This window comes from Chiloscyllium punctatum, chromosome 10 (assembly GCF_047496795.1).
Source record: "Chiloscyllium punctatum isolate Juve2018m chromosome 10, sChiPun1.3, whole genome shotgun sequence".
NCBI classification, from domain to species: Eukaryota; Metazoa; Chordata; class Chondrichthyes; order Orectolobiformes; family Hemiscylliidae; genus Chiloscyllium; species Chiloscyllium punctatum.
Window position 1 is genome coordinate 41,406,847 of NC_092748.1, and position 12,982 is coordinate 41,419,828.

General features: G+C 42.1%; 1 protein-coding gene across 4 annotated transcripts in view; it reads right to left on the reverse strand.

Annotated features, from left to right (window-relative positions):
* Nucleotides 1–12,982, reverse strand: part of myo1b (myosin IB) — a 267,530-nt gene that overhangs the window by 53,865 nt on the left and 200,683 nt on the right. For all 4 annotated transcript variants that reach the window (XM_072578972.1, XM_072578970.1, XM_072578969.1 and 1 more), the window contains exon 14: nucleotides 10,510–10,614. In XM_072578972.1, coding sequence (XP_072435073.1) covers nucleotides 10,510–10,614 — 105 coding nt within the window. The remainder of the gene's footprint in view (nucleotides 1–10,509; nucleotides 10,615–12,982) is intronic.

The following is a 12,982-nucleotide window of genomic DNA, read 5'->3' on the forward strand; positions in this document are numbered from 1 at the left end:
GCCAGCTTCTGTTTATATCTTCGTTCCGGTTGAGGATTTTTTCCAATGCACAATGACACTCTAAATTGGAAACATTGCAATGTTCCTCTCAGCCAGTATTTGATACAATTACAAACATTTCATTTGAAAAGCTTCCAATTATGCTTCCATTCCATTCCCCAAACCAAGTCAATTTCCCATGCACTTCATGGGAAACAGTCCAGGAACCTACGTCATGGCACAAGGTCACTTCAGTCACTTTGATGCACGCAGTCTATTTTCCAAGGAAAGCCATTTTTTGATCAGATGCCTTCCTAAACAAATCTGCAAACTTTTTAAACAACAAGCACCAGATAGTTGCTACTTATGATGAAAAATGTTCTGGGTTATTTGTAAATAATTTCTATGCAATTAACAATAGCTTCATCTTTGCGAGAAACAAAGCTGCAATGTACACACCTTAACACTGGTGTTAGTTCATCCTAATTGCAAATTTGTTTAAATAAAAGCTACACACTGAATGAATATATTTGGACACAAAGAGAAATACAGGACATTGGAAAGATTCCAGAAAGACCAGCAGACAAGATAAGATCTTGATTTAGGAACAAGAACAGAGTACAAGTACCTGCAAGGAGTCTTTGCACAGCCATTAGCAAGGCATCAATAGCAGCAAGCAAGAAAGGGATTCAAAAGGGCTACAGCACAGAAAAAGAACAGAGTTTTAAAAGACAAAGACATGCAGTCAACAGTTATGTGGGAAGTATCAAGTGTTCTTTAATACACTTTATATGAAGATTCTTATGAACACAATAAAACAATTTTATATCTAAAAACTCTAAATACCTACAAACTTACATACTAAAAACATTTTTGCACATCCTAGAAAGACAACATAACATGCTATTGCTGAAAGTCATTAAGCCAGTGGAAAGCTGGGAGGTTTTACTGTGATAGTGACAAGGGCTGTTAACAAAAACGTGTGTTTAAATGCTCAACATTTCATTAAAAATATACACAAAAAGTTATTACCTTGTATTACAGATTGCGACCCCAAGTAAACAATTTTATTTTTGCCATTTTCACACAGACAATTCATAATAGTGCTTCCTGGGTTATATAGTTTCTCTCTCATTCTAACTCAGCTTTTGGATTTCAGAATAGGTCCATGTTGAACAGTTTTTTCCCCTCATCTTTTCTTTATTTCTCAGTTCCTCAGGACAAGAGGTAAAGTACACAAGCAGCTGCACATTGGAGGTACAGTATATTGCAAATCATCGGAGTGATGTTCAAAAGCAAATATGGCTTATTTACAAATCAAAAACTGAAATTGCTGAAGAAACTCAGCAAGTCTGGCTGCATCCAGGGAGAGAAAACAGAATCAATATTTAAGGCTCAGAGACCATTCATCAAATCTGAAGAGTTTCTCCACCAATTTCTGGCTTTGTTTCCGATTTCTAGCATCCACACTTCTTGGTTTTATTTTACTGCCTTTTGTCCATTTTCTTCCTTGCATTCCCTAAACATTTGTCCTCATACTATTTTCTCTTTAGCTGTGGGCGGCACGGTGGCACAATGGTTAGCACTGCTGCCTCACAGCGCCAGAGACCTGGGTTCATTTCCCGCCTCAGGCGACTGACTGTGTGGAGTTTGCACGTTCTCCCCGTGTCTGCGTGGGTTTCCTCCGGGTGCTCCGGTTTCCTCCCACAGTCCAAAGATGTGCAGGTCAGGTGAATTGGCCATGCTAAAATTGCCCGTAGTGTTAGGTAAGGGGTAGATGTAGATGTAGATGTAGGGGTATGGGTGGGTTGCGCTTCGGCGGGGCGGTGTGGACTTGTTGGCCCGAAGGGCCTGTTTCCACACTGTAAGTAATCTAATCTAATCTAATCTAAGATAATCTACAGTTTGCTCCAGTTTCACTAAATTGCTCATCACATCCAGTCTCAGCTACATCGACACACCCCTTACAGGGATACCATCCCCTACTCTCCATGAACTCTAACTTGTGGAAACTCAATGTCACAGGAAATTACAACAATATCATACTCAGCTATTATTCTGTCCATGTGATATTCATTGATTTTCTGCTCCCATATCCCAAATTTAAAATGATTAACTTGTTCTTAAATCCTACCCATGGCTCACCACATTCTCTCTCTGCCCCAGCCTCAGACCCCATATTGCACTCCCTGAACACTATTTTTCTAACTAATGTCTTTTATGTACTTCTGTCTTTAAACACTATGTTTTCCTCTCTGGAATTGCCTTACTAAAATCCTCTTGTTCTCACCCCTTTAAAAAGTCTCCTTAGAACGCATCCATTTGTTATTTCACTCTTTTTTTTCCTGGATTGGTTCCATGATACAAATGTTTGAAAACACATACCAACACTGATTCAAGACCAGCATCGTTCCCGCTGATATCCAGATTTATGAATGGACCTCTCATATTAGAGTTGATCCTTCTCTGCACCTTCTCTGTAGCTGTAACACTACATTTTGCATTCCGTTCTATTACCCTATGTACTCATGTAAGGTATGATTTGTCTGGTTAGCAAAACAACAGTTTTCACTGTATCTGAATACAATAATAAATCAAATCAAATTCTCCTTCCCGGAAGTCACTGTAGGAAATTCTTATCCTGAAAGTGCTGTACAATTGAATGCTATTGGTGTTGTGTATCTTTAAATAAAGAGCTCTGTTCAGTCCTTTCCTCGGACTTATTTGACCACCCATTTTTCTTTAAAGATAGTTGAGACAGGAAAATCCATTAAGAGGTTTAACAGAGATTAATTCCTGTCCATATGTGTTATTTTTTAAATATAGAAGTAGTGCTGGTTTGCAATTACCAGCATATTTTAGGGATGATCAGCCTAAACATGAAAATGTTGCAGCATTTCTTTACACACTGCTTTTCACAATATAAAATAATCAGTTGTCAGAAGCTGTGGTTTGTCAAATGTTTCATTTTTTGTTCAAATTACATTTTCCTTTAACACAATAAGTCTAAGGGTTGAGAGGTGGATTCTCGGGTTTCAGATCCACCTGTGAGGTTGAATTTCCCAAAGCAAGGGTGCCCAGCATTTGATCAATTAGATACAGCACCTGCCAGCGGCGAAAACACTATTGCCTTAAAATCTGTTTCCTCTTAGGTGCAGAGAATACTAATTTGAACAATCCACTAACATCAGCAGCACCACCTTTATGTTTAAAAAGAAGCGAACTTCATGAGCAATGAGGTTGCTAAGTGATCAATGCCACCTTCTCAAGGGCAAACCTTCCAATCTTGACCACCCTTCAAAGGGTTCAGAAAAGATTTACAAGTTTAACAACATCTGTCCTATAGCAGGGAGACCAAAATTGAACACTGTATTCTAAAAGTGGCCTCACCAATGTCATATACAGCTGTAACATGACCTCCCAACCTCTATTCTCAACGCACTGACCAGTAAAGGCAATCATGCCAAATGCCTTCTTCACCACCCTGTTGACCTGCGACTTGACTTTCAAGGAACTATGTACTCGTACTCCTAGGTCTCTTTGCCAGCAACTCTCTTCAGGGCCCTACCATTAAATAAGGTGCTGTTCTGGTTTGCCTTGCCAAAATGCAACTGCTCATACTTATCTAAATTAACCTCCACTTGCCTGTCCTTGGCCTATTGGCCCATCTGATCAATATCTCCTCGAACTCTGAGATAAATGTCTTCACGGTCCATACCATCACCAATTTTGGTGTCATTTGCAAACTTGCTCACCATTCCTCCTATATTTACCTCAAAATCATTTATATAAATGACAAAAAGCAGTGGACCCAGCATTGATCCTTGTGGCACGTCACTGGTCACAAGCCTCTGAAAAACAACCCTCTATCACCACCCTCGGTCTCCTACCTGCAAGTCAATTCTGTAACCAATTGGCTGGCTCTCCCTGGATTTGAAGTGATCTAACCTTGCTAACCAGGGCACCATGCTGAACCTTGTTGAATACAGCTAGACGATAGCTATTGCTCTGCCTTCGTTAATCTTCTTTGTCAATTCTTCAGAAAGCTCAATTAAGTTAGTGAGACATGATTTCCCACACACAAAAGTCTTGCCTTTTTAAGTGCATGTAAATCTAGTCCCTCAGATCCTACTTCAACAATTTACCCTACACTGATGTCAGGCTCTGGATTACTGGTGCTGGAAGAGCACAGCAGTTCAGGCAGCATCCGAGGAGCAGTAAAGTTGACGTTTCGATTTTAAAAAGCCCTTCATCAGGAATAAAGGCAGACAGTCTGAAGTGTGGAGAGATAAGCTAGAGGATGGTGGGGGGTGGGGAGAAAATAGCATAGAGTACAATAGGTGAGTGGGGGAGGGGATGAAATTGATAGGTCAGGGCTGGGGGAGGGTGAAGTGAATAGGTAGAAAAGAAGATAGGCAGGTAGGACAAGTCATGGGGACAGTGCTGAGCTGGAAGTTTGGAACTGGGATGAGGTGGGGGAAGCGGAAATGAGGAAACTGTTGAAGTCTACATTGATGCCCTGGGGTTGAAGTGTTCTGAGGCGGAAGATGAGGCGTTCTTCCTTCAGGCGTCTGGTGGTGAGGGAGCAGCGGTGAAGGAGGCCCAGGACCTCCATGTCCTCGGCAGAGTGGGAGGGGGAGTTGAAATGTTGGGCCACAGGGCGGTGTGGTTGATTGGTGCGGGTGTCCCGGAGATGTTCCCTAAAGTGCTCTGCTAGGAGGGGTCCAGTCTTCCCATTGTAGAGGAGACTGCATCGGGAGCAACGGATACAATAAATTATATTGGTGGATGTGCAGGTAAAACTTTGATGGATGTGGAAGGCTCCTTTAGGGCCTTGGATGGAGGTGAGGCAGGAGGTGTGGACGCAGGTTTTACAGTTCCTGCAGTGGCAGGGGAAGGTGCCAGGATGGGATGGTGGGTTGTAGGGGGTGTGGACCTGACCAGGTAGTCACAGAGGGGACGGTCTTTGCGGAAGGCAGAAAAGGGGTGGGGAGGGAAATATATCCCTGGTGGTGGGTCTTTTTGGAGGTGGCAGAAATGTCGGCGGATGATTTGGTTTATGCGAAGGTTGGTAGGGTGGAAGGTGTGCACCAGGGGCGTTCTGTCCTTGTTACGGTTGGAGGGGTGGGGTCTGAGGGCGGAGGTGCGGGATGTGGACGAGATGCGTTGGAGGGCATCTTTAACCACATGGGAAAGGAAATTGCGGTCTCTAAAGGAGGAGGCCATCTGGTGTGTTGTGTAGTGGAACTGGTCCTCCTGGGAGCAGATACAGCGGAGGTGGAGGAATTGGGAATACAGGATGGCATTTTTGCAAGAGGTAGGGTGGGAAGAGGTGTAATCCAGGTAGCTGTGGGAGTCGGTGGGTTTGTAAGAAATGTCAGTGTCAAGTCGGTCTTCACTAATGGAGATGGAGAGGTCCAGGAAGGAGAGGGAGGTGTCAGAGATGGTCCAGGTAAATTTAAGGTCAGGGTGGAATGTGTTGGTGAAGTTGATGAATTGCTCAACCTCCTCGCGGGAGCACGAGGTGGCGCCAATGCAGTCATCAATGTAGCGGAGGAAGAGGTGGGGAGTGGTGCCAGTGTAATTACGGAAGATCAACTGTTCTACGTAGCCAACAGAGAGACAGGCATAGCTGGGGCCCATATGTGTGCCCATGGCAACCCCTTTGGTCTGGAGGAAGTGGGAGGATTCGAAGGATAAATTGTTAAGTGTGAGGACTAGTTCGGCCAAACGAATGAGTGTGTCGGTGGAAGGGTACTGTTGGGGACATCGGGAGAGGAAAAAAACGGAGGGCTTGGAGGCCCTAGCGGATGGAGGTGTAGAGGGATTGGATATCCATGGTGAAGATGAGGCGTTGGGGGCCGGGGAAATGGAAGTCTTGGAGGAGGTGGAGGTCATGGGTGGTGTCTCGAACGTATGTGGGGGAGTTCCTGGACTAGGGGGGATAGGACAGTGTCGAGGTAGGTAGAAATGAGTTCAGTGGGGCAGGAGCATGCTGAGACAATGGGTCGGCCAGGGTGGTCAGGCTTGTGGATCTTGGGAAGAAGGTAGAACCGGGCAGTGCGGGGTTCCCGGACTACGAGGTTGGAAGCTGTGAGTGGGAGATCTCCTGAGGTGATGAGGTTCTGTATGGTTTGGGAGTTGATGGTTTGGTGATGGGGGGTGGGGTCATGGTCGAGGGGGTGGTAGGAAGAAGTGTCCTCGAGTTGGCGCTTGGCTTCAGTGGTGTAGAGGTCAGTGCGCTAGACTACCACTGCGCCCCTTTTATCTGCTGGCTTGATGGTGAGATCGGGATTGGAGCAGAGAGATTGGAGGGCTGGGCGTTGTGAGGGTGAGAGGTTGGAGTGGGGGAGGGGGGGTAGACAGGTTGAGGCGGTTAATGTCCCGGCGCCAGTTGGAAATGAAGAGGTCGAGGGCAAGTAATAGGCCAGCGCGGGGTGTCCAGGTGGAGGCAGTGTGTCGGAGGTGGGCGAAGGAGGCCTCGGAAGGTGGGCGGGAGTCCCGATTGTGAAAGTAAGCTCGGAGGCGGAGGCGACGGAAGAAGTGTTCAGCGTAACGGCGTGTATTAAAATTCATTGATGCGTGGATGGAGGGGGATGACTGATCGTTCGTCCTCAGAGAGTCAGGCTCACTGGTCCTTAGGTCCCTGGCTTTTCCTTACCATCTTTCTTACATAATGGCACCACATTAGCCACCTTCCAGTCTTCGAATGCTGTTTAAACTCAGCAATGAAATGCGCTGTGAATCTGGCCTTGTGTTAGATTCCTCATGTTAATACAAAAACTGCTCTGAAAGTGCCATTGAGTAGAAACTAGGTGCTTCTTTAATAAAAAAGGGAGGAATAGAAGTCTTAGAGTCATAGAGTCACAGAGATATACAGCATGGAAACAGACCCTTTGGTCCAACTCGTCCATGCCGACCAGATATCCCAACCCAGTCTAGTCCCACCTGCAAGCACCCGGCCCATATCCCTCCAAACCCTTCCTATTCATATATCCATCCATATGCCTTTTAAATGTTGCAGTTGTACTAGCCTCCACCACTTTATCTGGCAACCCATTCTACACATGCACCACTGTCAGTGTGTGGACAGTGTTGTTGATTTCAACCTGTAGCATTCTCCAAACAATTCAAGAGAATGGCTAAGGAGGAGGCAAGAAGCTCTCAATCAGGACCAGGAAAATAGGAACTCTTAAAAAATGTTTTAGTCAAAATCATAATGCAAACTTAAATATGGGCTGATTTTGCCCTGAATATTTTATGACTAAATCCTACACAAACGGCATCCAAGCGAAAGTCAAAATGTGTGTTCTATTTACTGGGTTGATATGATCTTACAGACTGGAAACTTGGAAATCATTAGGTATTCAAAAAGAAATTCAGCAACAGAACCAAATTTATTTTGGAACCTCATAATTGCATGTACCATAAAATTCCCACCACATTTTGCAGTAACCAATTACTTTAACTAAATTCCACAATGTGAAACATCTCATGCCAGGAGCAGCTGTAGTCACTGGGCTGCAATAAAAATAAAAGCTGCCAATGCTGAGCTATAGACTTGAAAAGTCCTAAGTTCAAACTCTGATCTATGCTAAATTGGATCATCTCAATTATGGCACCACTCAGGTTCAAAAAGTGATTTCAGAGTCTGGGATTAGGAGAGGATGCAAAGGAGGTTCTGAATGTTGACTGGTAACCTGGGGTTCCTATGGTGAAGTGCTGTATAGATGCTGAAGAACAACAGGACTATATTTGGACTTAACATCTCCATCCAATGCACTAACCCATTGACACTCATTCCCTGGTAAAATCATGAAGAAGAAATGAGTTTTAGGAGTCGTACTAGAAAGTTATCAAACAATTGCAGCATCATCATCCCTCAACTTCAGAAGAGAGAATCACAAACAAACAGAACATGAGCAAAGAAATACTCTGCAATCGGCAGTAGATTCCATTGAATATGTACAACCATTGCAGAGCAAACATCATACTAAACAGGAAGTTGAACTATAGAAATCAAAGGAGAAAGTGAGGACTGCAGATGCTAGAGATCAGAGTCAAAAACTGCTGTGCTGGAAAAGCGCAGCAGGTCAGGCAGCATCCAAGGAGCAGGAGAATCAACGTTTCAGGCATAAGCCCTTCTTCAGGAACGGAGCTTCCTCATTCCTGAAGAAGGGCTTATGCCCAAAACGTCGATTCTCCTGCTCCTCGGATGCTGCCTGACCTGCTGCGCTTTTCCAGCAACACATTTTTCAGCTCTGATCTCCAGCATCTGCAGTCCTCACTTTCTCCTGTTTTAACTAACATCGACTTCAGGAATTTTCAATACATGCAATGGATACATAATGTGAGGAAAAATCTCTGGCATTATTTAAAAACCAGTTGGACGCCACGGTAAAGGGCTTGATGGTCATTCTGGATGGAAGACATAACATGGTCTAAATGGCTTTCCCTATCCATACTTAGCTTGTGATCTCAAAGGATGCTAACAGAACAATATCGAAAGTTTCTTATCGATAAATGAAATAAGAATGGAGGAGGAACAGGAGCTTGTGGGAGACATGTTAGGACAGTGGACAGGTATCATTGTAAATATTAGTACAAGTCAAAATAGTAGATTTTGAAAAGAGAATGGAAATACATTCTCTAACAATTTTAATCAGGTAAACAAGCAGAGAAAGGAGGGAGAGTGGATCTAAATGAATTGTTCTCACAGAGAGGGCTGACACACATGTCAGGTTGAAAGGCTTCCATCTGTGCAAATAGATGAATCTGTAAAAACAAAGTCTGCAGGTTCAAGAAAACCATAAAAATGAAAAGCTGCTTCTTAGTTTATGTGGTACAGCACTAAATGCAAAAGGAAGGAATCGGTCCTTCAACACTTAATACTGATTCGATTGCAGTTTGGATTGAAATGCAGTTCTGAGCATGCTATCATAGAAAGGAGAGCTGAGAAAACACTAGAACTGATTTACAATGATTAGAGAATGACTTTAAATGAGAAATTTCAGAACCCAGGGTGACTTACCAATATTAAAAGTTCAGAAAAGATTTGAGAGAATGAAGAGAGTTTATTTCAAGGGATCGTCGAATTAGTAACAAGGGTCACAGTATCAAAATATCATCACTAGCACAAGTGGCCATTATAATAAAATTATATTGAAGAGGGAACTGAACATTTTAAAAAGAAAGGAATATTAAAAGATAAAAGGAAAAATAAAAAAGACATTAGGCCAGATCCAATGGAGGTTAAATAACTATGTGATCACACGCACCTTTAAAGCTTCCATTTCTGCCTTACTTAGTTTCCTCTCTCTTTCAACCCTTTCATTTGCCATTTCTCCCATGCCATTTTTTTCCTTGTTCATCTCCTTTCTAGTTCTCTGTCCTCTTTAAATTGCTCACTCTCTTCTTGCTTAAATAATAAAAGGTGTTCCCTTCTCTCTTTAATTCTCCCTTCAGGCACATGAAAAGGTTTGTACGCAAATAACAACTTTGTGGAAACCACATTCTTCATTAATGGGATTGCTTTCCTTCTTGGACACAATTCATAAAGCTCCAAAACCCTAATGAGCAGTTTGAGCATAAATCAATCAGCAAAAATGTGCTTTCCACCAGCACCAATAGTGTTAGGTGACAAAGCAAGCATTTAATCATTGGGCAGTGCACAAAATGGGAAGGGAGAAATAGAAAACCCACAGTGACAAGGCAAGTATTTAATCCTGTAATCTAATCAACCACAGTGCAAGAAAGGGAAACACACATTGACAATGACACTATTGAGGAGAAAAATCAGAACTGCTGTATAAAATTATGAGTGCCAATGACATGACAAGGTGATCAACTGTGAAGAATGACTGGGGACAGTCGTGGGAACATGCAAATGGATGCTCCAGATCAAAACTTCTACTGACTAAATGAACATACACCACACAGCACTTAAAATATTTCTCATAAACCTGGCAATACCGAAGCTACTCAGCATTGAACGTCCATTTGCTTGATTACAGATTTCCAAATCCATCTCACCAGTCTGATAGACTATCGTTGGGGGAACCTTTATATAAAATCATAACAATTCAGACCACTGTCTAATATAAATCTCTGTGCATACTCAGGAAAAAGAGATTTAAAACTGCTTTAGGAGATTCCATTACTCCTTCTGATTAACTTAATTTCAAACATGTAATATGCTTAAAACCCTTCAAATAAAAATAAGAGGATAAGTATTACATACAAGCTGAAATAAAGGAACAAAGTCAACTAGTCCATTATGTAATTAATATGTCACAGATTGTTGAACTACATTTAATAGCTAAATGATGACTTTGTAGACTATTCACACTCGCATGCAGGACACTGCATAGCAAATCAAAGCATCATTGACTTTCCTAGCTCAAAGGTACCAAGGTCATTCATAGCATTCTAAAGTACTGCCTCAGCCAAGGTCAGCTATGATATTGCCCGATTTCACTTTCTAACAATGATGTAGTAAATGTTAATGATATAGAGAAAGTGGGTCATTACCTCTTTGATATATTCCTCCTGTTCTTCCTTCAAAGTTAGCTCGATGAAGATTTGCTGCAATTTCTCGTTGCAATAATTAATGATGAATTGTTCAAAACTGTTGTTCTGTCAAAGAGGAAAGACAAGTTTTGTTTATCTGAGAATTACACGCACTACACACATCCAACACACATTCTCAATAACTCAACAGTCGTACATAGATTGCTCCAACACACTAGCAGCACATATCTTGGAACATACTTGACACATCATTTCATTTACGACGTAACGTCTCACAAATAAAGCAAACTGCAAATGCCATGAAGCAGAATTACACACAAAGGATAGCTCAAAAAGAGCTTTTGATTTCCAAGCTTCATTGTAGCAGTTTATGGGATTAAAATTGTTATTAATTAAATAAATGAGTGCTACTTCAGCAAAGCTGCCACTGCAAATAGGTCATACTTACAGAGTTCTGTTGTGTAAAAAAAAGAAAATTAAAGAATCAGAGATTGCACACAAATTATTAAATTTAAAATAATAATTCACCTTCAAAAAATAAATCAAACATATTTCCCCTCAGAACAGCTGTGTGTAGGATATAGCATTCCTCCAATTGTTATATCAAGAATTTATGTGGCTATGGTCAGGCAGATATTGGTACCTTACTGCTTTATACAGCCTTCATTATTACCCATCAAAGCAATGTAGTACATTGTAAATAGCGATTTGCTATTTAGCACAATATTGATTGGTAACATTAGCAATGACCAGTTGCCATTGGCAAAGAGATAATTATCTGGTGCCCTCCCCAAAAATTAGCGATCAGAGCTGATTTACATTCTGACAACTAAATCCCCATTTTATTTTCTTCCAAGCTAATCACTGTGTTTGACACCAAGAGTCAGCGCTTCACAGGCACTGTAGACAGTCTTGATTCCCTCTTGCTGCCTGCTTTTAGCTACTGCAGGTACTGCAGTTTGCACGATATCAACAATTTGTATCCATGTTAACCACTTACATCAACAGCCGCAAGCCAAGAGCAAAGTTCATGGGTGAGGAAGAAGGAAAAGAGACTTCCAGCGTAAATTTGGAGGGAACCATTTGCATTAAATTGGAAATGTGGTGTAAATGCAGTGGAAATGTTGCACTGAATGTTGTAGCCATGGCATATCATTATTATTTGGTAGTAATCTCCTAGTGATACAGTTTGTCATTCATCAATACACTTACTTCTTTCATCCTTGTTTTTTTCAGTGTTTACTGTCAGATGGAAAACTTCATGAAAGTGTTCAATTCAAAAGCAGAGTCTCAAATTGCATTCTCTGAAGTAACCCATTCTAACCTTGCTCATTGAAAGTTTTAACTAGTGAGTCCATTTTCCATTAAACCCATTGATCTTTTATCCCCATTCTCTTCTTATCTCCCCTCTCAACAATGCCTCATGCCCATTGTATCCAAGCGTCTGTTGAGATGGAAACGTGTATCAATGGAAGAATTCACAATAGTGATTCACCACTAGATACGCCAATCAGATAAGGAGCGTCCGGGTTTGATTGGCAAGGCAGTCAATGATTAAAACTAGCCCAATGATAACATAACTGCTACAACAATTCCAGATTCTTTCCAAGTGTATATTCAGAATTCACATTCAACAATTCTGGTATTACTACCGGGCTCTTTCCTCCTGAATTCTGACACATTTTACCCTTTGCAACTCTGTTCCAAACGGATTTTAAAAAAACACATAGGAAGAGTAATAAACCATTCAATTCCTAGAGTCTGATCTGCCATGCTAATGGCTTAATTCCATATTCCTACCATCGTCTCATAATCCTTCAAATTTTGTTCGGGAAGGGCACGGAGGAGGGGAAGAAATTCAAATTTCCACATGCATTTCCTGGCAAAAGCTGTTAACAACAACGTGTTTTAACAGTTTCAATCTTTCTTTCCGGTTGCTGTATTGCATGCTGGCCATCCATTTCTCAGATTCTAGATCAGAGCGGTGCTGGAAAAGCAGAGCAGTTCAGCTCCTCGGATGCTGCCTGAATTGTGCTTTTCCAGCACCACTCTGATCTAGAATCTGGTTTCCAGCATCTATAGCCCTTGTTTTTACCTAATCCATTTCTTAGAGAAGACGCATCCCACATTGACTGCAATTTAATCTTTCCGTTCCAGTTACTGGAGCCTTTGCACCTTCTGACGTTGGCTTTATCAAAGATACCCAGGAAAACACAGTTGGGTGGTATTTTGCCTTGTGTAATCCCGTACTCATCATGTATTAAGGCACTCCTTAAGGTCTGACTTCAGTTCACTGACTTGCACTGTTTTAAATGGAGCTGACATATTCAAACTGCATAGCCCCCTCCAGCAAGACAATGCTTACCACCCTTAACGTGCTCAAATGCCCCCCTTCCTTCACACCCACTGACTGTACTCGCACCACTCCCAAATCTCCCCAATAACATTCAGTTTCCTCAGTCACCCAAGAAAA